Source organism: Pleurodeles waltl, chromosome 1_1 (genome assembly GCF_031143425.1).
Source record: "Pleurodeles waltl isolate 20211129_DDA chromosome 1_1, aPleWal1.hap1.20221129, whole genome shotgun sequence".
Taxonomy (NCBI): Eukaryota; Metazoa; Chordata; class Amphibia; order Caudata; family Salamandridae; genus Pleurodeles; species Pleurodeles waltl.
Genome location: NC_090436.1, coordinates 17,917,381 through 17,944,283, shown reverse-complemented (window position 1 = coordinate 17,944,283; position 26,903 = coordinate 17,917,381). Strand labels below are relative to the sequence as shown.

The 26,903-nt window shown below is 44.2% G+C and overlaps 1 protein-coding gene across 1 annotated transcript in view; it reads right to left on the bottom strand.

The window, feature by feature from the left end:
* Positions 1-26,903, bottom strand: part of LOC138255094 (matrix metalloproteinase-21-like) — a 457,798-nt gene that overhangs the window by 216,330 nt on the left and 214,565 nt on the right. The window contains exon 3 of the mRNA XM_069205828.1: positions 4,058-4,808. Coding sequence (XP_069061929.1) covers positions 4,058-4,808 — 751 coding nt within the window. The remainder of the gene's footprint in view (positions 1-4,057; positions 4,809-26,903) is intronic.

Sequence of the window (26,903 nt, the reverse complement as noted above, 5' to 3'; positions counted from 1 at the left end):
CTAAGCTAACTCCTGGTATCCCATTAAAACAAAGTAGGATTCACTACAATTCATTGTGCAGACAGATGCCTCTGAACATGGGATAGGAGCAGTCCTGTCTCAAACCAATGATGATGGCCTTGACCAGCCTGTTGCTTTCATTAGCAGGAGGTTACTCCCCAGGGAGCAGCATTGGAGTGCCATTGAGAGGGAGGCCTTCGCTGTGGTTTACGCCCTGAAAAAGCTGAGACTATACTTATTTGGTATTCACTTTACTGTTCAAACCAACCACAGACCTCTCAGATGGCTAAAGCAAATGAAAGGCAGAAACCCTAAACTTTTGAGGTGGTCCATATCCCTACAGGGAATGGACTTTTCAGCGGAAAGTCAAGTACTTACCTATAAAACGTTCTAACTTTTCTTTCCCCCAGGAACTGTTTCTGAAAAATTCACTGTCAACTTTTAAAACAGATAATTGCCAGTATTTCAAAAACTGTATAACTTATCCACTTCAAACAAAGTACTATTGATACATGTGTGAAATATGAATCTATTCAAGTACTTACCTGCAACTTGAATCTTGTGGTTCTAGAAATAAATTAAGAAAATATACTTTTGCTATATAAAAACCATTGGTCTGGAGTTAAGTCACTGAGTGTGTGCTTCTTCTATTATCTGTGTGTGTACAACAAATGCTTTGCACTACCTTCTGATAGGCCTAACTGCTCGACGACACTACCACAAAAAAGTGCATTAGTATTATCTACTTTAGCCTCTGTTAAGCCTCTGGGGAACCCCTGGACTCTGTGCACACTATATCTTATTTTGATATAGTATATACAGAGTCGGCTTCCTACAAAGACCATCCCACTTGTGTGGCTAGGCCTGGCAGCAAAGACACACTACACACTATAACACAACCTGGAGACATGAGATTTCACCCAGCAAAATCAATGTGTTTTTTTTTGTAATGGGAGTATCAGTGGATTTTGTGCTGTAGCTCAGCCACATTGAATGAAACCTTTATAGCCCAGACATTTCTGAAAACTGTCCAGCAGTGGGGAGTTCAGGGTGATGTGATCTATGTGAATTGCACATTATTTTTGTTTTACCCAAAAGCCCTTGAAAATCTCAAACTTTGACTACAAACACACACATTTTCCTCATATTTCTGTGATAGATTCTTTTCAAATCTGCGGAGATCCACATATTTCCCATCACCCAGCATTCCCACATTTGTCTGGATAAAAACAGTACCTCTCTCATGCTGAGTTCATTTCAGAGAAGGAAAGACTAGCAGCGTTCACAGTGTCGGCTCTGTCTGTTGTGAAGCTCACGATGTATGGCGATGGTGGCATTCAGTGTGGAACACTGTGTATAACTTTCCTCGTTTTTTAGACAATCAGGCTACAATGTTCCTTCAGCAAGGATTTTACTACTTGGATTCAGTATTTCGTTTTGCAAACAACTGTTGCTTCTTTGAGAGTTTGCTGGAGGACAGTTTGTGAATTCAGAGAAGCATTCTGAAATTCAAAGTGTGTTGAGAAAGGATCTTTAACTAGTTTCAAAATTTGAGTTTAAATATTGTTAATGAATCTAGAATTGATCGTGTGAAGGAACAGGAAGAATTCTCAAATCAAGATAAAGGTTAAACATGATATGTACATATGATTATGTAAAAGGTACAAGGGGGAAGGTACAATGAGTTTGTAGCAAGTGATATTGGTACCTGCTGATGATTAGAACCACAGGGTATTGATGCATGCTCAGTACTTTTTTAATGGGACAAGAGTCAAGTAGAAACTAAGCTTATCTTCATATAGGAGCACATATTTAAGAAGCCGGAGGTGTGTAAGGAGAACTGTTAATGAACATATATAAAGGTACTCTTGTCTTGTTACATTTTACTTTCAGGCATAGCAGCTTCATTTCAGAGTGCAGTGAGTTGGTTAATTACATTAGCAGTTAGAGTGTACCTTTTCTACTGTTGAGGATAGATGCAGATTGTTCATGATAGTTTACTATGATATGCTCTATTGTCCTTAGAAACCGGATTTGAACTGAAGATGTTAATTAGTCAATCAATCAGAGACTTATGGAGCGCAGCTTATCACCCGTGGGATCTCAAGACACTGTTGTGAGCATGCTGCTCATTCAGAGCCACATCTTGAGGTCTTTCCTGAACTGCTTCATCAAGCAGTCTGAGGTTGAGAGGGAGTGTTTTCCATGTCCAGGCTGCAAGGTAAGAGAAGGATCTGCCCCCGGCTGCGCTCATCCTGATTCTGGGGTTGGCGACGGGGGGTGAGTTGAGAGGATCAGAGCTGTCTAGGGGGGATGTGGAAGGTCAGGCGGTCGTTGAGGTAGGCCAGTCCTGTGTTGTGCAGTGCCTTGTAGGTGTGTGTCTGTAGCTTATAAGTGAATCATTTGTCGACCAGGAGCCAGTGCCGGTCTGTGAGTTCGGCGGAGGGGATGTGGCTGTGGCAGGGGATGTCCAGGATGAGCTTGGCTGCTGTGTTCTGGATTCTTTGAAGTTTTGTTTGAAGTTTCTTGGTGATGCCAGCATAGAGTGTGTTGCCATAGTCCAGTTTGCTGCTGACAAGTGCATGGGTGACCGTCCTTCTTGTGTCAGTGGGGATCCACTTGAAAATCTTTAGAAGGAGGTGCAGGGTGTGAAAGCATAACAATGAGACGCCGTTGCTGGACAGGTCATTGGAATGCGTGGATTCTGGATGATGCCCAGATTGCGTATCAGAATGGCAGTATTCTGTATCTGTTTTTCTCTTTCTCATTGACCCTTACCCATTTTTTATATTGGCCCTTACAAACTCATTGCTCACGGGCAAGGGAGAAGATGTACAGAGATGGAAGAGTGGTTTGCTTCCGTTGAATACAGAGTTTAAGGTTAATGCTTTCTCACAGAAGGCTTGGTACCTGATATTTTATGTGATAACATGTTGTTCTATTTTCACATTTCATGGACCTACGTCTTTTCATTACTTCTTCATATACAATCTTAGCAGGAAGATGGAAAGAACTGCCATTGGATGCAACAAGGGCGTCTATAGCAAATGCTTATTAAATCCAAAAGACGATGACATGAGACTGGGGCGTCATTTTCATTAGTATGTAATTTACAGGTTTGTTATGCATTAGCTGCATTTAGTTTTATAAACAACGTACTATTAGTTCACCCGAACAGGACCTTTAATGTATATCAGACTCTTGGATACGGGTAGAAAAGGATTGTGAGTCAGGCATCACTTGTAGCTCAAGAAGTCGTAGCATTGTAACATTTTATAACCGTGAATCTCCAGTCTCCCCTCTCCTTCCCTTCCCATCCACTTGAAGCAGCATCACAGCATAACTAAGAAGTGAAATTCAGATTTTTGTTGGGTAATTCCCCAACCCTTACGCGCAAGAGTTTGCATCCCAACTTCAGGAGCAATACTCTGGTATATGGGGATGGGAGTCCTTGTTGGTTTATGGATCCTTGTCACCTCAGTCCATATCCAGTTTCCTCAGTGTGTATTCCCTAGTCTCAGAAGGGTGAAGGGTCCTGGGATTTATAGTAATAGAGGTAAGAGCTGTGTCCTGCACTTTTTTTATTTTTTTTGTATAATCTACATAGTGCAGTGAGGCACTTGTGAGTCTTGTTTGATTTTTATCAAAACTAGTAGGTAAATAAATAAGCTAATTGTTACAAGGTTATTCAGCTCAACATCAGTGACATAATGTGACAATCTGAATAACTTTTCCAGCAGTAGAACTAGAAAGGTTTGCACATGATTACTTTCTAACTCATGATTTCTGTGCTAAGTTAGCCCTGGCAGCAGACACAAAAATGACCAGGCTAATGGTACTTCACTGCAGGTTTTCACTGACATTTCAGTTTTGTGCAAGAGATGAGCTAGAACTGTACATTGAATTACTTCATTTAGATTTTATATAATAGGGCTATTCTTCCTTTGCATATAGGAACATTCTTCTAAACCCATCCTCTACCTACAGTTTAGTATTGTTTCACTTCAGCATCCTCTGTATCCCATGCTTCATCTCAGCCCCCCTACTCTTTACTCACGTGTTCCGAATCCCAGCTTTATGTCGATTGTATGCGCTGGAGACCTGAGGTCCTCCTCAAAGTCCAGTGGCACTACCTCACTCCATATGCGGAAGGCCAATTTCAGGATGTTCCTCTGCTCGTTGAGTGGGAGCTGTACACTGTAGCCCTCGCCCAGTAAACGCCATTTAACAGTGGGTTTAGAAAATCCAACCCGCTGTGCAGCTGACCTTATGGAGTCACTTCTCTTCTTCCGTACTTGGGCCAGCAAACGGTTAAGGAATGACCCTTCCGGTGGTAGCCCCATGTCACTTGCAGAGCTGTTGGTCCCGTTCTGCTGGGCACTGGTGTTGACCTGTGTCGTGTTTTCTACATTGATGATGTTAGCATGTTCATAAGGCTCACTTATGTTAGAATTATTGGAATTGTTGCTTTTAAGTATGTAATGCTCCTCACTGGCTGCGGGCACTTTGTGGTCTGGAACACCACAGCGTGAACTGTTCATTGTTTTCTGCGTGGCCTCATCCAACGTGCCTGTCACAGGAAGGCCATTGGCTTCTTGAAACCGTTTGAGGGCATTGACAAAGTTGGGATTGAGGATGAGGTCTGGTGGATCAGTGGCTTCTAAATCTGTAGCTTCTGACTGGCCTTCTGTCAGAAGGACAGTGATGTCTGCTGGAGTTTTCTCTTCAGTCGCAGGCATGCTGGGGATCTGGTAACGCAAGGAGTCCCATTTCACTGGTTCGATCCAGCCATACTTACGAAGGTATCTCTGTAAGAGAAACAAGTGTTTAATATTGAGCAGAGACTGGCTTATTATTTGTTTTAATTTATATTCTTCTAATAATGCTGCATAATGATTGTCTAGCATCTCTGATACAATCACAGGTGATGCATGCAGCTTGCCGAGGAGATAAATATAAGCTTACCATACCACAAAGGCTAAAACTACAATAACAGCGTGTAACTCAATCATTTAAAGGCCTTCAAGATCCAATCAACATCTTAGGGAGAAGATGGACACATTCCTATTATCAGATGGTCAGAGAGAAACTCTACTATTCATGCTGCTTCAGTTGAACCATTGTTGGGTATTTTATGGGCAGACTAAACAAAAGAAGAGAAAAGTTTATGATTTCTATACAGTGCATTGTGTTTAAGATATTGTTCGAGCTTTGGGGCAGCACTAGATCTATTTCAAAATTTCTGACTTGCAGCTTTTGCCCTGGACTCTGCTGCTTAATTAAGCCTTACCTGCTTTTCACTGGACACCTTGTGGCATTCTCACTGGTTTCATTTTACTGTACAGTCATCCACTGAAGACAGAAGTCTTGTCCAGCTATCCAGTCATTCCCTTAGCAAACACAGGTTGGAATTGTTCTGAGTAGGTTCTTTAGAAATCATAGTGCACTGTATCTCGTTTCTTGTGGCTTACTAAGGAAACTGAAACAGGGGACATCAGCATTATCCCTAGATACCAAAAAGGCCTGTCGCACACCAGCACCACCGGAATGCACACTGTCTGCTCTGCAGACAGTGCGCATTCCAAGGATTCTGTCAGGGGGGGCCCTGCACTATCCTCAGCATGGTCATGGGCAGTGTAGCAGCCCCCCTGTAGGCCCCAGCACTGCCTTTCCTCCAGCCTTTTCATGGTGGGGACCCGGGACCCTGCCATGAAAAGGCTGGCGGGAAGTGGAGTTGTGAAAAGCACGGAACTCAGTATCGCTGTGGCTGACCACGACTCTGACTGCTGCCAACCCGTCGCGATCTGTGATACTGGCGGTGGTGGTGGTCTCCTGGCGGTCTGACTGCCAGATTATTATTATATCATAATCTGGCGGTCGGACTGCCAGGAGTGCAGTGGTCTGACCTCCACTGTGGGTTTGAAGGTTCTTTGACCGCCAAACTCGTAATCAGCCTCTAAGTCTCCCATGTCCTAGGTATGCACTGTTTTCAAAAGACCCTAGAAAAGAAACCGATCATTGGTAAAGAGAGATGACACCTGTTATACCCAGTGAAGACACCCTCATTGCTGACTAGTGACATAGTAATCCAAACTATTGTAATAACCAATAACGGACTGAATATAGGGGCTGGATCACATAATCTCACACCTTTTTGGTATAATACTAGAGGAGGTCGAACCTTTCCATGAGAATTATAGAAATAAGTGGGAATACACACCATTTACCAAGTAGGAACCACATCATGTAAAGCCCCCCCAAGGGCCTGAGAGTAGAGACAAGACCAAGAGTCTGAGAGTAGAGACAAATACAGCAGGCCTACTGCCTCAAAAGTAGGTTAGGAACAACTCCTTGGTAATTACCAGAACCCTCAATACTAAAATGCTTAATAAAAGTGTGCGGTAAATATAAAATGTGACTTGTTATAGATCCTTCTGCGATGTTAAAGCCCTCTGGTTCCTGGTTTTCAACATGGGACAGCCTCAGTAAATCTTCAGACAGTCTCATTAGACCCTCATTGTTGTGTGATGCAAGTGACATTCCAAGTATTACCTGCCATTACAGAAGGTGGACATCAACAGTGTTGACCACTGCCGAAATAGGGATATTGAGACACCTGTGCTGTCCTACGCCAGGACTTGCAAAGGAGTGTCCCATTGAACTAGACAAGATGGAAATTGATATGAACATGGCAACAAAAAACCTTATGTTGGCCGCATACTCCTATATTGTATAAACAGAGTGCAGGTGCTCATATACACATGAACATATTTGTTGCTAAATTTGTCTACTGGAAAAGAGACCTAAACCAGTAAATAGACTTGTACATAGAAAAACATGTGGAGCACTCAAAAACGATATGTAATTGATTCTTACATCTACTGAAATCACCATAATGTATACTTTACATAGTCATATCGAGGCAGTCTAGAAAAAAGAACCAATACAACTTGAGGACCTGTTGGAATGGACTCACAATAATATATGTAACAACTATGGACTAGATCATTATAGCAAATGACATGAATATTGTTGCAATACTATCATCTTAATAGCTATTGGACTAAATCACTTACTAACACATGTTTAGTCGCTAACCTTAAGATGAGCGGTTTGTGAAAAGCAGAACGGGACACTCAAATACTCAAATACTTCCTCTTATACAGCATTATTTTATCATAATTCTTTCAAAAGGTTGATAACCTCGCTTTCCTATATGTTTTTGATCTCAGTGAGACATATAACCAGTGTAGAATTGTGATAAATATCCTAATAAAGAATTGAACACAGAAAAAGCCATGGCGACTCGTTGACAGTGGTGGCTGACATGTAAACTGAAAGCAGTGGAGTGTGAATTTTCCTAAATAATCTGCCCCATTGATGTTTCTTAAACTCGCTTATCACAGAGTTCCTACTAAGGCAGCTGGTGGTCCTCTATCACTGCTGTGAAGTAAAGCATATGAACAGGCGTTGGTCTGGCTCTTTGAACTCACATGCAGGGCATCTGTCCATGGAACAAGATAACTTAATGCCCATCAGCCACCATAGACTGTTTCTTGCAGCTTTGCCTGTTTTTAAAAAAAATATATTTCCTTAGCAGCCATGAAACCCATCAACTCCTGCCTCAAAATACACCCACGTGTCCCTTCTGCCTAAACTCTGTGATCTCTACTTTGGTAAATCATTACCCCTATCGAGTACATGCCCCAGTGCTTCATGAGCGCCCCGCTTACCGCGCATGCAGGATTCTGCATGACAAAGCAGCATTAGAACCAGATCCAATTACATACCCAATTATCTCTAAGCCTCAACTTCCGAACATAAGTGACAAATTCAGTGCACCCTTTGATTTGGCTCTTCACAGAAACAATTCATTCTGCATCGTAGGATCTTCATTCATAGTAATACATGTTAAATAATTACCCGCTGCCTGTGTGCACCCTGGAACACCTTCTCTAAAATAATTAAATCTTGAGAAAAATGTAATTCAAGAATGTTGATCACTCAAATTAATTTGCTACATAGCCTCAGTTTAGTCTGTCAGATGTGTAATTTCCACTCTGAATGCTGTACAACAAACAGTTGAAGCTATTAAATAACTTTTGAATGTGCACGGTTTGTTATGGAAACGCTACCTTTGTACCAGAAGCGCGAAGAGAAACTACAGCCTAACACTGACAGAGGTTAAAAAGCAGTCTGTGCCTTAAGGAGCCCAGAGAGGCACCTTAACCCACAAAGCACAGTCGTGGCAGTTTGCCTGTGAGTCTGTTCTCTTTTTTTCTGTCTCCTGCAGACAGGATCTCTGAACATTTTAGCTACTTTTTCACACCTCCAAAATATTTATTTTTCATCTTCTGCACTCTCATAAAGCATTGTAACATTTTTCCCATCCCCTCTGTCGAGTGAATTAATTTGTTTTTTCTTATTCTGACAAACGTTTTGAGTCAGAATGCCTTCTCTTTTTACAAAGTGCCCTTCATGTGGAAGGAAGAAGGACAGCTCAGATGCTCATACAGTCTGTGTAGTTTGCTTTCACATCACACCAGACAAAAGGATATGACATTTGTCAGAAAATGTCAAAGAGGACACTAAAGTCAGGGAAGGCATCAGACTGCCAGTTGTGATGCAAGAGATAAAGAAGAGAAAAAGAAGACAAAAAGATTAGAAAGGTCATCATCTTATCCTTCTGCTTAAAAGTGTCACAAATCTGGTAAGGACTCCCACAGAGGGAGATCTTCAGATAGAAAATCTCCTCCCAGACATCGACACTGACGTCAAGAACATCGCCATCAAGAGGGCTGTGGTTACTTGTTCCCCCTCTAAGGAAGGGTCGACATTGACACACTGTCACCACCGCTCAGTGTGTAAGTTGACGGCAAGATTGTCATCACTGCTGTCACTGTTGAAGACTGACTGTGCCAACTGTACCGATGTCACACCCTTGTTCAGTTTCAAAGTCACACCGATGAACGGCGAGATCTCACATCACTCAATATTGAAGATGCACCATTTGATTTGAAAAGACATCTTTCACCGAAGGAGACTCCAGGCCCAGCAAAAAGACTTGCACAACATCGATCCCACCTATCTTGACACTGAGGGTACCTCAAATCAGTCTGTCTTCTTCCCCAGAGTGGTCTGTGTCCCCGTCTGCTCATTCATCTGCATCTCAGGCGTCTGAAACTCCGATTGATCCTTCCGATACTTCACTTCGTCCTATAAGGCCTATAATTCCTGCAGATGACCCTCTGTAGACTCCATTACATCCTTTAAATCTGTCTCCAGTTAAAAGGTTCTCAAAAGCTACATCCATGTTGCCTATTAAGAATTGGAAACCTCTGTCTCCGATTCAGTCACCACCACCAAAAACGCCTTCTGAGAGAAGGTCTGTGACTGTCACACTCCACATCATAGTTAAGATCACCTTATTCTAGCTCAATGCAATTTTCTTATGCTCAGACTTCTCCACCTTAGTCCACTTCTAGAATATCACCAGTGGACAAAATCCTTACATTTCAAGATAAATTAATGAGAGGTGCTTCAAAACTAAACATTAATATAGATACACCCCAACATGTGTATCTGTTATCAATGAAACTTTGCACCCAAAACTTCAAGACTTCTTCTCCCTGGTCTTCTAGACATCGTTGAGGCAAAATTCCTTACTCAGGCTGCAGTTAAGTCTGCTATGCTAAGACTACTCAAAAAATACAAGCCTCTACAACACAATCCTGTTTTCTAAAGATTGATCCTAAACCGGATTAAATAATCATTATGCCGGTTAGGCAAAGACATGGTTCTGCACCTGAATGCATGGCTTCCCCGAATAGGGACTGCAAACCAATAGATGCTGTTGGAAAAAAGGTCTGTGGAACAACCTCCACCCACTTAAGGAATGCCAGTGCATCTGCCCTGCTAGGCAGATATCACAGAAATGTGGGAAGGAATGTGGTCATTTATGTCTGATTTACCAGCTAAGAGACAACAGAGGTCTCACTATTTTCCAACCAATCTATTAGTGCAGCGGTACACTCAGTTGAACTCTGCCACCTCATTCTGCCATGGCCTTTCCTTAAGACAGTCTTCCTGGCTGTGATTATCTTCACTAAAACCTGACGCTCAGTTGAAGAAAGCAAACTTACCTTTTTCAGGTTCCTCTTTATTTGGACAACATGCTGAGTAAGAAATGCTCAGGATAAAGAATGAAGCAGAAACACTAAAATCTGCAGGCCTTGGAGAGCTAAAGAACATTTTCAGACAACAACACACATCCAGAGACAGCTGGTACTGATACTATAGGGTTCAAACTCCTAGCTGGTCTTACCAATCTTCACAACAGCAAAGACAATCCCAAAGACCATATCAAAGGAGATTCCAGAAGAGCCCACAACACAATAACTTCACAGCCCAAACGCAGGAACTCGTCAAACAGTAAGCAATGATAATCAGACAACGCCCCCCCCAATCACACTTTCCCAATCCTGTGGGAGCAGTGACATTTTTCCTGGAAGAGTGGAAAACCATAACCTCGGCGAGATGGGTGTTAAACATCAGACAGAATGGATATGCACTCTGATTCAAGCACATTCCTGTACCTGTTCAACAGCAGCCTGTCAACAACTTGTATAACAAATCTACAAGACATGGATGCTCTACGATAAAAGTGAGCAATAGAGAAAGTTCCCTCAGACCAGATCAACAAAGGTGTCTACTCAAGGTACTTTCTAGTTCAAAAGAAAAGTCTTTCCAAGCAGTTTCAGCCAATTCTGTATCTGATTCCTCAACAAATATATAAAAAAGAAAAAGTCATGATGCTGTCCTTCCATCAAATATATCTTCACATAAGAAAAGGTGACTGTTAATGTGCAGTAGACTTAAAGGATGTGTATTTCCATATTCCAATCTCTAGTCCTAACAGACAATATCTAAGATTCCTTATAGGAAACAATCCTTCCCAATACGCTGTGCTATCTCCCGGCCTAAAATCAGCTCCCTAGACCTTTTCCAAAATGCATGGCAGTGGTAGCTGCATACTTAAGAAAAAGAGGGATTTTTCTGTATCCATACCTAGACGACTGGCTAATAAAAACCAGAGTCTATTTGGAAGGCGAAGAAAGACTTCACCGTCACAATGAACCTATTGTTCAAGGTAGGTGTATGAATTAACTTTGAAAAATCAATCTCCACAACAGTTCAGTGTATCACTTCTCTGGGAGCAAAAATAGATACATGAAAGGAAAAAGTGTTTCCTTCAGAGGAGAGTATCATCAATTCAAATTGAATGTGCATAATCAATCCAGCAAGACAAACCAACTGTCCATCAGATAGCATCTCTTCTGGGATCCACAGCACCCTTCCTATTCATATTGCCAAATGCAAGACTCTCCATGAGATCCCTACGACTTCTCTAGAGGATCAATGGTCTCAGAAAATTGGCTGCTGGGAAAATCAAATATATGTTCATTTCTGACCTGGTGGACCAAATCTCACAATCTACAAACCAGAGTACCTTTTCTGAAGGAAACACCTTCACAAACCATGGTAACAGGTGCTTCACTTTAAGGATGGGGCGTCAGGGTTGTGGAACTCCAAAAGCCTGACACCCAGGACATATTGTTTGGGGTCAAGGACAACAAGTTTTCATGTTTGTTTTGTCCTTGGGACCAGTAGACCCAACCCCCTGCAGCACTTCCCAGTTTACAGGAAAGGAAATTGTTTGCAGTTAAGGTAATACTGGTGTGTCCATGTGTTTAATGCTGTTTGAGCTTGTATTTATGGTTCATTAATACAAAGCCTTTATTATTAGGGTTAGCAGTCTAAATAAACGCTGTAAGGACACACTACACTACTGACAGTGGTTCCAGTATAAAAATGTGTACACACATTTGCAAAGTTTTAACAATATAATGCTCCCAGTATACTCTGCGATTAGATGCAAATGTTTGCAGAAGCTTCTAAGGAAGATTGATTATCTTTTGCTTTTAAAATAAAATGTTTTAAAAAAACGCAAATAGGAAAAAAAAAGTTTCGCTAAATTACTGTGAAATTTTAGGTACAATTTTTGAAGCATCATTTACTAAAATGTGTTTATGCATGGTAGTATTTTCAAAAAAATATCCATAATGAAAAAAACAGTGTAACCATTTTCAACAAGATTAGGGGAAACATGAGAATGAACAAGCAGTGGCAAAAACTAACTGATCTGACATTGGTGGTCAGTCTTTGGGTTTTGTCAATGCGGTTCTTCTTTCGACATGGCTTTTGTAACACTATTACTGTGGGAGCTGCCAGGTCCTCACCATTGTAACAAACATTGGCAAAAAGCAAAAAAGTAATTTGGTCCCAAAAAGCACACGTTGCCACAGTAGTTTCTGGCACTGAACAATACTACTTTGTGTGCCAATATGCTCCTTTTGGACGAGCAGAATGCTATCACTCACAGTCACAGTAAGGCCAGCAGAAAGACATATATATAGAGAGTAATAGAATTTGAATAAAAACAACATGTCTTGGTTAACACCAGACCTAATTAGGCGCCAAATTCTTAAAGAAAGTGACAAAAGTGCCCCCATAGTGTATGTTTTTGCATTAGTGGTTTTCATGAATTCACAATAAAAAAGTAGACCAGGAAATCCTACTTATAGAAAATATTTGTGAACTTTATTTTAGCACAAGCAAATAGGCATGTGCAGATTTGCTCATGCGAAAATATATTGTGTGTTTACAAGATCACTTTCCCTCCAACCACTTAATTCCCAACCCTGGAAAAACATCCGCTTCTGCCCTTGTCTGGAGTAAATTTCCAGCCTTTCTCAGTACAGGAAAAGATCAGAGAAGAGCTGGTGAAACTCCTTTAAAAACGCAAATCCTTAAAACATGCAATATTTTCCCCAGCACCTATCGCTCCAGAGAAGTACGCTATGCACACACTGAATGTGTTGACGACTGTCTGAATCTGTTTGTCGAGGTCACAGTACTATAGACAATGTGAGAATCTGTTCATTCATTGTGATGCATATTGACATAGGCATGGATAGAAGGATTTGACCCTGACTTTGAGTAGGTGGATTAGAACTTGGATTTGCATGGTTTATGCTTAACAAAGCAAGCTTTTCCAGGATTACCAGGCAGGCTCTAGGGCAGGTCCACATGAGGAATAGCTGTGAGAGAGCATAGCTTATATAATCTATATTAACATGAAATGTTTATGAATTAAGGTGTGATACTGCCGCTTAGAAACTATAATAATAGTAATTTTGCTTAGACGTGCACTTGAATTTTGCCCACGGGCAGTGGCTGCCAATGTATACATGAACTAATAATGATAATCCAAATGTTTATATTACGTTTAAATAAGTTTATACTAACGTTTGCGTTATTGAATCTGTGCTGAAATCCTCATAGGCCTTAAGTTAGCATGAGCCGAAGCTTAGCTGTTTGGCTCTCATATTAAATGCATTTTTCTATTTTTCAGTGTGCTGACTCACAAGGGGACATGACCCTGCATATTCTTTTTCCTCAACCTGGAAGATGAATGGAACCATGTTAGATCCATTCCCATTGCTTCTTTTCGTTTGCAGAATAAATGTTAAAAGTGAATTGAAACAGTGTAGATTAATGTAATGTAAAAGGTCATTCAAACTGGTGAAGACAATGGAACTGCTGACCAAAAGATGTGCAAAGAATTAGAGAAGGATGAAATCATACCGGACGTGCCACATCTGAAGACGTCAATTATGAAGACCAATCGAAGACTTGTAAAATAATATGGGGTGAAGAATAGGATTACCTAATGTATATTCTGATAGGTTAAAGATAGTGGGGCATAACAGATTGTAGGAGGCTGGACTGGCTTGTAGTGAGTACCAAGGGGTACTTGCACCTTGCACCAGGCCCAGTTATCCCTTATTAGTGTATAGGGTGTCTAGCAGCTTAGGCTGATAGATAATGGTAGCTTAGCAGAGCAGCTTAGGCTGAACTAGGAGACGTGTGAAGCTACTACAGTACCACTTAGTGTCATATGCACAATCTCATAAGAAAACACAATACACAGTTATACTAAAAATAAAGGTACTTTATTTTTATGACAATATGCCAAAGTATCTTAGAGTGTACCCTCAGTGAGAGGATAGGAAATATACACAAGATATATATACACAATAGCAAAAATATGCAGTATAGTCTTAGAAAACAGTGCAAACAATGTATAGTTACAATAGGATGCAATGGGGAAACATAGGGAGAGGGGCAACACAAACCATATACTCCAAAAGTGGAATGCGAACCACGAATGGACCCCAAACCTATGTGACCTTGTAGAGGGTCGCTGGGACTATTAGAAAATAGTGAGAGTTAGAAAAATAACCCTCCCCAAGACCCTGAAAAGTGAGTGCAAAGTGCACTAAAGTTCCCCTAAGGACAAAGAAGTTGTGTTAGAGGAATAATGCAGGAAAGACACAAACCAGCAATGCAACAACTGTGGATTTCCAATCTAGGGTACCTGTGGAACAAGGGGACCAAGTCCAAAAGTCACAAGCAAGTCGGAGATGGGCAGATGCCCAGGAAATGCCAGCTGCGGGTGCAAAGAAGCTTCTACTGGACAGAAGAAGCTGAGGTTTCTGCAGGAACGAAAAGGGCTAGAGACTTCCCCTTTGGTGGACGGATCCCTCTCGCCGTGGAGAGTCGTGCAGAAGTGTTTTCCTGCCGAAAGGACGCCAACAAGCCTTGCTAGTCGCAAATCGTGCGTTTGGCGTTTTTGGACGCTGCTGGGGCCCAGGAGGGACCAGGAGGTCGCAAATTGGACCTGAAGAGAGAGGGGACGTCGAGCAAGACAAAGAGCCCTCACTGAAGCAGGTAGCACCCGGAGAAGTGCCAGAAACAGGCACTACGAGGATGCGTGAAACGGTGCTCGCCGAAGTTGCACAAAGGAGTCCCACGTCGCCGGAGACCAACTTATAAAGTCATGCAATGCAGGTTAGAGTGCCGTGGACCCAGGCTTGGCTGTGCACAAAGGATTTCCGCTGGAAGTGCACAGGGGCCGGAGTAGCTGCAAAAGTCGCGGTTCCCAGCAATGCAGCCCAGCGAGGTGAGGCAAGGACTTACCTCCACCAAACTTGGACTGAAAAGTCACTGGACTGTGGGGGTCACTTGGACAGAGTCGCTGGATTCGAGGGACCTCGCTCGTCGTGCTGAGAGGAGACCCAAGGGACCGGTAATGCAGCTTTTTGGTGCCTGCAGTTGCAGGGGGAAGATTCCGTCGACCCACGGGAGATTTCTTCGGAGCTTCTGGTGCAGAGAGGAGGCAGACTACCCCCACAGCATGCACAAGCAGGAAAACAGTTGAGAAGGCGGCAGGATCAGCGTTACAGAGTTGCAGTAGTCGTCTTTGCTACTATGTTGCAGGTTTGCAGGCTTCCAGCGCGGTCAGCAGTCGATTCCTTATCAGAAGGTGAAGAGAGAGATGCAGAGGAACTCGGATGAGCTCTTGCATTCGTTATCTAAAGTTTCCCCAGAGACAGAGACCCTAAATAGCCAGAAAAGAGGGTTTGGCTACTTAGGAGAGAGGATAGGCTACTAACACCTGAAGGAGCTTATCACAAGGAGTCTCTGACGTCACCTGGTGGCACTGGCCACTCAGAGCAGTCCAGTGTGCCAGCAGCACCTCTGTTTCCAAGATGGCAGAGGTCTGGAGCACACTGGAGGAGCTCTGGACACCTCCCAGGGGAGGTGCAGGTCAGGGGAGTGGTCACTCCCCTTTCCTTTGTCCAGTTTCGCGCCAGAGCAGGGCTAAGGGGTCCACTGAACCGGTATAGACTGGCTTATGCAGAATTGGGCACCTCTGTACCCAACAAAGCATTTCCAGAGCCTGGGGGAGGCTACTCCTCCCCTGCCTTCACACCATTTTCCAAAGGGAGAGGGTGTCACACCCTCTCTCAGAGGAAGTTCTTTGTTCTGCCATCCTGGGCCAGGCCTGGCTGGACCCCAGGAGGGCAGCTGCCTGTCTGAGGGGTTGGCAGCAGCTGCAGTGAAACCCCAGGAAGGGCAGTTTGGCAGTACCAGGGTCTGTGCTACAGACCCCTGGGATCATGGGATTGTGCCAACTATGCCAGGATGGCATAGAGGGGGCAATTCCATGATCATAGACATGTTACATGGCCATATTCGGAGTTACCATTGTGAAGCTACATATAGGTAGTGACCTATATGTAGTGCACGCGTGTAATGGTGTCCCCGCACTCACAAAGTTCAGGGAATTGGCTCTGAACAATGTGGGGGCACCTTGGCTAGTGCCAGGGTGCCCTCACACTAAGTAACTTTGCACCTAACCTTTACCAGGTAAAGGTTAGACATATAGGTGACTTATAAGTTACTTAAGTGCAGTGTAAAATGGCTGTGAAATAACGTGGACGTTATTTCACTCAGGCTGCAGTGGCAGGCCTGTGTAAGAATTGTCAGAGCTCCCTATGGGTGGCAAAAGAAATGCTGCAGCCCATAGGGATCTCCTGGAACCCCAATACCCTGGGTACGTCAGTACCAAATACTAGGGAATTATAAGGGTGTTCCAGTAAGCCAATGTAAATTGGTAAAAATGATCACTAGCCTGTCAGTGACAATTTGGAAAGAAATGAGAGAGCATAACCACTGAGGTTCTGATTAGCAGAGCCTCAGTGAGACAGTTAGTCACTACACAGGTAACACATTCAGGCACACTTATGAGCACTGGGGCCCTGGGTTACCAGGGTCCCAGTGACACATACAACTAAAACAACATATATACAGTGAAAAATGGGGGTAACATGCCAGGCAAGATGGTACTTTCCTACACAACCCCCCCCCAAACGAAGGACAATAAGACTAGCCATGACCTGATGAGTCTTCATTGTCTAAGTGGAAATATCTGGAGAGTCCATCTGCATTGGAGTGGCTACTCCCAGGTCTATGTTCCACTGTATAGTCCATTCCCTGAAGGGATATGGACCACCTCAACAATTTAGGATTTTCACCTTTCATTTGTTTTAGCCAAAGTAGAGGTTTGTGGTCTGTCTGAACAATGAAGTGAGTGCCAAACAGGTATGGCCTCAACTTCTTCAGTGCCCAGACCACAGCAAAGGCCTCCCTCTCTATGGCAGACCAACGCTTTTCTCTAGGGGTCAACCTCATACTAATAAAAGCAACAGGTTGATCCTGGCCCTCAGAATTAAGTTGTGATAGGACTGCCCCTACTCCTAATTCAGATGCATCAGTTTGGACATAGAATTTTTTAGAGTAACAAGGGCTTTTCAGGACAGGTGCAGAGCACATGGCCTGCTTCAGCTCCTCAAAAGCTTTCTGACAGTTTGCTGTCCATAATACCTTTTTAGGCATTTTCTTGGATGTGAGGTCATTAAGAGGGGCTGCAATGGAGCCATAGTTCTTAATGAACCTCCTGTAATACCCAGTGAGGCCTAGGAAGGCTCTCACCTGAGTCTGAGTGGTAGGGGGAACCCAATCAATAATTGTTTGGATTTTCCCCTGAAGTGGTGCAATCTGTTCCCCACCAACAAGGTGTCCCAGATAAACCACCTTACCCTGCCCTATCTGGCACTTTGAAGCCTTGATAGTGAGGCCTGCCTTTTGCAGGGCCTCCAAAACTTTCCATAGGTGGACCAGGTGATCATCCCAGCTGGAGCTAAAGACAGCTATATCGTCCAAATATGCTGCACTGAAAGCTTCCAGCCCTTGCAGGACTGTGTTCACCAACCTCTGAAAAGTGGCAGGTGCATTTTTCAAACCAAAAGGCATTACAGTAAACTGGTAATGTCCTCCAATGGTAGAAAATGCAGTCTTAGGTTTAGCATCTTCTGACAATTTGATCTGCCAATACCCTGCAGTCAAATCAAAAGTGCTTAGATACTTGGCAGATGCCAGTGTATCTATGAGCTCATCTGCCCTGGGTATAGGGTGAGCATCAGTTTTGGTTACCAAGTTGAGACCTCTATAGTCTACACAAAACCGCATTTCCTTCTTTCCATCTTTGGAATGGGGTTTTGGTACCAGTACCACAGGAGAAGCCCATGGACTGTCAGAGTGCTCAACCACTCCTAGTTCTAACATTTTCTGGACCTCTTGCTTTATGCAGTCCCTGACATGGTCAGGCTGCCTATAGATCTTACTTTTGACAGGTAAACTGTCTCCAGTATCTATAGTGTGCTCACACCAAGAAGTGGTACCTGGCACAGTAGAGAAGAGTTCAGAGAATTGATCTAGGAGATTTATGCAATTGTCTTTCTGCTCAGCAGTAAGACAATCAGCCAAAACTACACCTTCCACAAGAGCATCTTGATCTGTGGAAGAGAAGAGATCAGGTAGAGGATCACTGTCTTCTTCCTGTCCCTCATCAGTTGCCATGAGCAGGGTGAGATCAGCCCTGTCATAGTAGGGTTTCAGGCGGTTGACATGGAGCACCCTAAGGGGACTCCTGGCAGTGCCTAAGTCAACTAAATAGGTGACTTCTCCCTTCTTTTCAACAATTGTGTGGGGACCACTCCATTTGTCTTGGAGTGCTCTTGGGGCCACAGGCTCCAAGACCCACACTTTCTGCCCTGGTTGGTACTGAACCAAAACAGCCTTCTGATCATGCCATTGCTTCTGGAGCTCTTGGCTGGCCTGAAGGTTTTTACTGGCCTTTTTCATGTACTCAGCCATCCTTGATCTGAGGCCAAGTACATAATCCACAATATCCTGCTTAGGAGCTTTTAAAGGTTGTTCCCAACCCTCCTTTACAAGTGTGAGTGGACCCCTAACAGGGTGTCCAAAAAGAAGTTCAAAGGGGCTGAAGCCCACTCCTTTCTGGGGTACCTCCCTGTAGGCAAAAAGGAGGCATGGTAGAAGGATATCCCATCTCCTGCGGAGTTTTTCAGGGAGACCCATATTCATGCCTTTGAGAGTTTTATTAAATCTCTCCACCAGTCCATTTGTTTGTGGATGATAGGGTGTTGTGAACTTGTACGTTACACCACACTCCTTCCACATGGCCTTTAAGTATGCAGACATGAAATTGCTTCCCCTGTCTGATACCACTTCCTTTGGGAAGCCCACCCTGGAAAATATTCCCAGGAGGGCCTTTGCCACTGCAGGTGCTGTAGTGGTCCTTAAAGGAATAGCTTCAGGATATCTTGTGGCATGGTCCACTACCACCAAGATAAATCTATTGCCTGAAGCAGTAGGAGGGTCAAGGGGGCCAACTATGTCAACCCCTACCCTTTCAAAGGGAACCCCAACCACAGGCAGTGGGATAAGGGGTGCCTTTGGGGTGCCACCTGTCTTGCCACTGGCTTGACAGGTTTCACAGGACTTACAAAATTCCTTTGTGTCCTCAGACATCCTAGGCCAATGAAACAATGGAACCAATCTGTCCCAAGTTTTCATTTGACCCAGGTGTCCAGCTAGGGGAATGTCATGTGCCAGGGTTAGGAGGAACTTTCTGTACTCCTGAGGAATCACTAATCTCCTGGCAGCTCCAGGTTTAGGATCCCTATGCTCAGTGTACAAGAGGTTGTCCTCCCAGTAAACTCTGTGAGAGTCACTGACATCCCCATTAGCCTGTTTGACAGCTTGCTGTCTGAGACCCTCTAATGTGGGACAGGTTTGCTGTGCCACACTCAGCTCCTCTCTGGCAGGCCCCCCTTCACCCAAAAGCTCAACAGTGTCTGCTTCCAGCTCCTCTGGTGTAGGTTCTGCACAGGGAGGGAATTCTTCTTCCTCAGAAGTTGAATCCACTGTAGAGGGAGGGATAGTAGGAAGTGGTTTGCTTCTACTAGCCCTAGCTTTAGGGAGCACTTGGTCCATTGTTCCAGGATCCAAGCTTCCCTGTCCTTTTTGCTTTTTGGCCTGAGCCCTTGTCAAAGCAAAAATATGCCCTGGGATGCCCAGCATTGCTGCATGGGCCTCCAACTCCACATCTGACCAAGCTGATGTCTCCAAATCATTTCCTAGTAGACAGTCTACAGGTAAATCTGTGGCTACCACAACTTTCTTTGGACCAGTAGCCCCCCCCCCCCAGTTAAGATTTACAACAGCCATGGGGTGGCTAAGTGTGTTGTTGTGAGCATTGGTTACTTGGTACTGGTGACCAAGTAGGTGTTGTTCAGGGTGGACCAGTTTCTCTATGACCATAGTCACACTGGCACCAGTGTCCCTGTAGGCCTGAACCTCAACACCATTTATTAGGGGTAGCTGCTTGTACTTATCCATATTAAGGGGACAAGCAACTAAGGTGGCTAAATCAATAGCCCCCTCAGAGACTAACACAGCCTCTGTGGCCTCCCTAACAAGGCCAACCCCAACTAAATTACCAAAAGTGAGCCCAGCTACTCCCTTGGATTGGCTATTAGTAGGTTTGCTCCCACCATCACTGCTATTAGTAGGGACACTAGGGGTAGCAGTAGGGGTTGTAGTGGTAGGAGCATTGGTGCCTTTCTTTGTACAACTGGGATCTGTTGTCCAATGGCCTTTTATTTTACATAAATAGCACCATGGTTTCTTTTCCTTGTTCTGATTAAAAGAGGATTTGGACCCACCACCCCCACCAGAGTGTTTTTGTGGGCCTGATGAAGACTCATTTTTAGATTTGTCCCCACACTTGTCTGAAGACTTACCATCCTTCTTTTTGTTGCCATCTTTGTCACCCCCTGTATGAACTTTTCTGTTCACTCTTGTTCTGACCCATTTGTCTGCCTTCTTTCCCAATTCTTGGGGAGAGGTCAGATCAGAGTCCACCAAGTACTGGTGCAACAAATCAGACACACAATTATTAAGAATATGCTCTCTCAGGATTAAGTTATACAGGCTGTCACAATCAGTAACTTTACTGCCATGTAACCACCCCTCCAAGGCCTTCACTGAATGGTCAATTAAATCAACCCAGTCTTGTGAAGACTCCTTTTTGGTCTCTCTGAACTTTATCCTGTACTGTTCAGTGGTTAAGCCATAACCATCCAGGAGTGCATTCTTAAGAACTTGGAAATTATTAGCATCATTTTCTTTCACAGTAAGGAGCTTATCCCTACCTTTTCCACTAAATGATAGCCATAGGATAGCAGCCCACTGCCTTTGAGGGACATCCTGTACAACACAGGCCCTCTCAAGTGCAGCAAACCACTTGTTAATGTCATCCCCCTCCTTATAAGGGGGAACTATCTTGTGCAGATTCCTGGAATCATGCTCTTTTGCAGGATGACTATGGGGAATACTGCTGCTGCCACCATGGGTTTCTAAACCCAACTTCTGTCTTTCCTTCTCTAGTTCAAAAGACTGTCTATCCAAATCCAGCTGTTGCTTTTTAAGCTTCAGTCTGGTTTGTTCCACCCTCAATTTATTGAGCTCCCTCTCTAACATTCTGTCATCAGGGTTGGTGGGAGGGACATTCCTAGATACAGAGGTATGATGGGAATGAACAGAAGGAGACCTGTCCCTTACAGAAGCCACCCTAACAGCTTGGCTAACAGAAACATTACTACCAGTATGGTGAGAATAAATGCTTTTGTTATGATGTGAGACAACACTATTTGTATGGTGTGGCACATCATCATTACCAACTATGCTAGACTGTCTAGTAATGGGCAGGCTAGGAAGTTTCTTTCCTGAATCTTTTCCTGGGGGAGTCCCTGAATCAGATTGGGAACTATTAGGTACTTTTTCAACAGATGAGGCACCTATGGCCTTATCCTGTTCTCTAAGCATGTTAAGTAACAGTTCTAAGGAAGGATTCTTCCCTACACTCAAACCTCTCTCTATACAGAGACTCCTTGCTCTTTTCCAGCTAAGGTTGTCATATGCAAGTTTGGACAGATCAACATTTTGGCCTGTGCCAGACATTTTAGAGAGAGTTAAAGTGATAGAAAAAGATAAAAAGTTTGTCAGAGCTTTTAGAAAGACAGAGAAAAAAAACTTTTTAAACTTTTTAGAACTTTTTAGAAAGTTAGGAGTACTTTTCAGCACATAGAAAAGAGTGAAAAGAGGAAATGCAAAACTTTTTGGCTATGTGTATATACACTGACCTTGTTTTGTATATTTTTCTCTTATGAAAAGTACAATGACAAGAGTGGTAAGTAGTCTCAAAGCACTTATCCCACCGCTGCACAACCAATGTAGGAGGCTGGACTGGCTTGTAGTGAGTACCAAGGGGTACTTGCACCTTGCACCAGGCCCAGTTATCCCTTATTAGTGTATAGGGTGTCTAGCAGCTTAGGCTGATAGATAATGGTAGCTTAGCAGAGCAGCTTAGGCTGAACTAGGAGACGTGTGAAGCTACTCCAGTGCCACACAGGCTAGTGACCAATTTCACCAATTTACATTGGCATACTGGAACACCCTTATAATCCCCTAGTATATGGTACTGAGATACCCAGGGTATTGGGGTTCCAGGAGATCCCTATGGGCTGCAGCATTTCTTTTGCCACCCATAGGGAGCTCTGACAATTCTTACACAGGCCTGCCACTGCAGCCTGAGTGAAATAACGTCCACGTTATTTCACAGCCATTTTACACTGCACTTAAGTAACTTATAAGTCACCTATATGTCTAACCTTTACCTGGTAAAGGTTGGGTGCTAAGTTACTTAGTGTGTGGGCACCCTGGCACTAGCCAAGGTGCCCCCACATTGTTCAGGGCCAATTCCCCGGACTTTGTGAGTGCGGGGACACCATTACACGCGTGCACTACATATAGGTCACTACCTATATGTAGCTTCACAATGGTAACTCCGAATATGGCCATGTAACATGTCTAAGATCATGGAATTGCCCCCTCTATGCCATCCTGGCATTGTTGGTGCAATCCCATGATCCCAGGGGTCTCTAGCACAGGCCCTGGCACTGCCAAAATGCCTTTCCCGGGGTTTCACTGCAGCTGCTGCCAACCCCTCAGACAGGTTTCTGCCCTCCTGTGGTCCAGCCAGGCTTGGCCCAGGATGGCAGAACAAAGGACTTCCTCTGAGAGAGGGTGTTACACCCTCTCCCTTTGGAAAATGGTGTGAAGGCAGGGGAGGAGTAGCCTCCCCCAGCCTCTGGAAATGCTTTCATGGGCACATATGGTGCCCATTTCTGCATAAGCCAGTCTACACCGGTTCAGGGACCCCTCAGCCCTGCTCTGGCGCGAAACTGGACAAAGGGAAGGGGAGTGACCACTCCCCTGACCTGCACCTCCCCTGGGAGGTGCCCAGAGCTCCTCCAGTGTGCTCCAGACCTCTGCCATCTTGGAAACAGAGGTGCTGCTGGCACACTGGACTGCTCTGAGTGGCCAGGGCCAGCAGGTGACGTCAGAGACTCCTTCTGATAGGCTCCTTCAGGTGTTGCTAGCCTATCTTCTCTCCTAAGTAGCCAAACCCTCTTATCTGGCTATTTAGGGTCTCTGCTTTGGGGATTTCCTTAGATAACGAATGCAAGAGCTCATCCGAGTTCCTCTACATCTCTCTCTTCACCTTCTGCCAAGGAATCGACTGCTGACCGCGCTGGAAGCCTGCAAAACTGCAACAAAGTAGCGAAGACGACTACTGCAACTCTGTAACGCGGATCCTGCCGCCTTCTCGACTGTTTTCCTGGTGGTGCATGCTGTGGGGGTAGTCTGCCTCCTCTCTGCACTAGAAGCTCCAAACAAATCTCCCGTGGGTCGACGGAATCATCCCCCTGCAACCGCAGGCACCAAAGAACTGCATCACCGGTACCCTGGGTCTCCTCTCAGCACGACGAGCGAGGTCCCTTGAATCCAGCAACCCTGTCCAAGTGACTCCCACAGTCCAGTGACTCTTCAGTCCAAGTTTGGTGGAGGTAAGTACTTGCCTCCCCACGCCAGACTGCATTGCTGGGAACCGCGACTTTTGCAGCTACTCCGGCCTCCGTGCACTTCCGGCGGAAATCCTTTGTGCACAGTCCAGCCTGGGTCCACGGCACTCTAACCTGCATTGCACGACCTCCTAAGTTGTCCTCCGGCGGTGTGGGACTCCTTTTGTGCAACTTCGGGTGAGCACCGTTTCACTCTACTTCGTAGTGCCTGTTCCGGCACTTCTGCGGGTGCTGCCTGCTTCTGAGAGGGCTCCTTGTCTTGCTCGACGCCCCCTCTGTCCCCAGACGCAATTGGCAACCTCCTGGTCCTTCCTGGGCCACAGCAGCATCCAAAAACCCTAACCGCACGATTTGCAGCTAGCAAGCCTTGTTGGCGGTCTTTCTTCAGGAAAACACTTCTGCACGACTCTCCACGGCGTGTGGGATCCATCCTCCAAAGGGGAAGTCTCTAGCCCTTGTCGTTCATGCAGAACGTTCAGCTTCTACTGTCCAGTAGCAGCTTCTTTGCATCCATAGCTGGCATTTCCTGAGCATCTGCCCATCTCCGACTTGCTTGTGACTTTTGGACTTGGTCCCCTTGTTCCACAGGTACCCTCGACTGGAAATCCATCGTTGTTGCATTGCTGGTTTGTGTCTTTCCTGCAGAAATCCCCTATCACGACTTCTATGTCCTTTGGGGAACTTTAGTGCACTTTGCACTCACTTTTCAGCGTCTTGGGGTGGGCTATTTTTCTAACCCTCGCTGTTTTCTTACAGTCCCAGCGACCCTCTACAAGGTCACATAGGTTTGGGGTCCATTCGTGGTTCGCATTCCACTTTTGGAGTATATGGTTTGTGTTGCCCCTATGTGTCCCCATTGCATCCTATTGTAACTATACATTGTTTGCACTGTTTTCTAATACTATTACTGCATATTTTGGTATTGTGTACATATATCTTGTGTATATTTGCTATCCTCATACTGAGGGTACTCACTGAGATACTTTTGGCATATTGTCATAAAAATAAAGTACCTTTATTTTTAGTATATCTGTGTATTGTGTTTTCTTATGATAATGTGCATATGACACTAGTGGTACTGTAGGAGATTCACTCGTCTCCTAGTTCAGCCTAAGCTGCTCTGCTAAGCTACCATTATCTATCAGCCTAAGCTGCTAGACACCCTATACACTAATAAGGGATAACTGGGCCTGGTGCAAGGTGTAAGTACCCCTTGGTACTCACTACAAGCCAGTCCAGCCTCCTACATTGGTTGTGCAGCGGTGGGATAAGTCCTTTGCAACTACTTACCACTTTTGTCATTGTACTTTTCATAAGAGAAAAATATACAAAACAAGTTCAGTGTATGTACACCTAACCAAAATGTTTTGCATTTCTTTTCTCACTTTTCTAAAGTGCTGAAAAGTACTTCTAAACTTTCAAAAAGTTCTTAAAAAGTTAAAAAAGTTTTTTTTTCTGTCTTTCTAAAAGTTCTGACAAACTTTTTGTGCCTTTCTCTGTCACTAAAACAATTTCTAAAATGTCTGTCACAGGCCAAACTGTTGATCTGTCCAAACATGCTTATGATCACCTTAGCTGGAAAGGAGCAAGGAGTCTCTGCATAGAAAGAGGTTTAAGTGTAGGGAAGAATCCCCCCAGAGAACTATTGGTTAACATGCTTATAGAACAGGATAAGGCTAGAGGTGCCCCATCTGTTGAAAAAGTAGCTAATGGTTCACAATCTGATCCAGGGACCCCCCTAGAAAAAGAGTCAGGAAAGAAACATCCTAGCCTGCCCATTACAAGACAGCCTAGCATAGTTGGTACTGATGTAGAGTCACACCATACTGATAGTGTTGTCTCACATCATAGCAAGAGTATTCCTTCACATCATAGTAGAAGTGATGTTTCTGTTAACCAAGCTGTTAGGATGCCCTCTGTAAGGGATGGTTCTCCTTCTGTACATTCTCACCATACTTCTGTTTCAAGGAATGTCCCACCCACCCACCCTGATGACAGAGTGTTAGAAAGGGAGCTCAATAAGTTGAGAGTGGAACAAACCAGACTGAAGCTCAAGAAGCAACAGCTGGATTTGGATAGACAGTCCTTAGAAGTGGAAAGGGAAAGACAGAAATTGGGTTTAGAAACCCATGGTGGCAGCAGCAGTATTCCCCATAGTCATCCTGCAAAAGAGCATGATTCCAGGAATCTGCACAAGATAGTTCCCCCTTATAAGGAGGGGGATGACATTAACAAGTGGTTTGCTGCACTTGAGAGGGCCTGTGTTGTACAGGATGTCCCTCAAAGGCAGTGGGCTACTATCCTATGGCTATCATTTATTGGAAAGGTTAGGGATAGGCTCCTTACTGTGAAAGAAAGTGATGCCAATAATTTTACAGTTCTTAAGAATGCACTCCTGGATGGTTATGGCTTAACCACTGAACAGTACAGGATGAAGTTCAGAGAAACCAAAAAGGAGTCTTCACAAGACTGGGTAGACTTTGTTGACCATTCAGTGAAGGCCTTGGAGGGGTGGTTACATGGCAGTAAAGTGACTGACTATGAAAGCCTATATAACATAATCCTGAGAGAGCATATACTTAATAATTGTGTGTCTGATTTGTTGCACCAGTATCTAGTGGACTCAGATCTGACCTCTCCCCAAGAATTGGGAAAGAAGGCAGACAAATGGGTCAGAACAAGAGTGAACAGAAAAGTTCATACAGGTGGTGACAAGGATGGCAAGAAGAAAGATGGTGAAAAATCTCAAGATAAGCATGGGGATAAGGGTAAAACCAAAGATCCCACTTCAAATCTTAAACACTCTTCAGAGGGTGGGGATAAAACAAATTCTTCCTCTTCTTCTCAACCTACACAATTTAAAAAGCCTTGGTGCTTTGTGTGTAAAAACAGAGGCCATAGGCCAGGGGATAAGTCCTGTCCAGGTAAACCCCCTGAGCCTACCACCACTAATACATCAAGCTCTAGTGCCCCTAGCAGTAGTGGTACTAATGGTGGGACTGCTGGCAACAGTTAAGTTAAGGGTGTAGTTGGGTTCACTTATGGGTCCATAATAGAAACTGGGGTAGTTAGTCCCAAGACAGT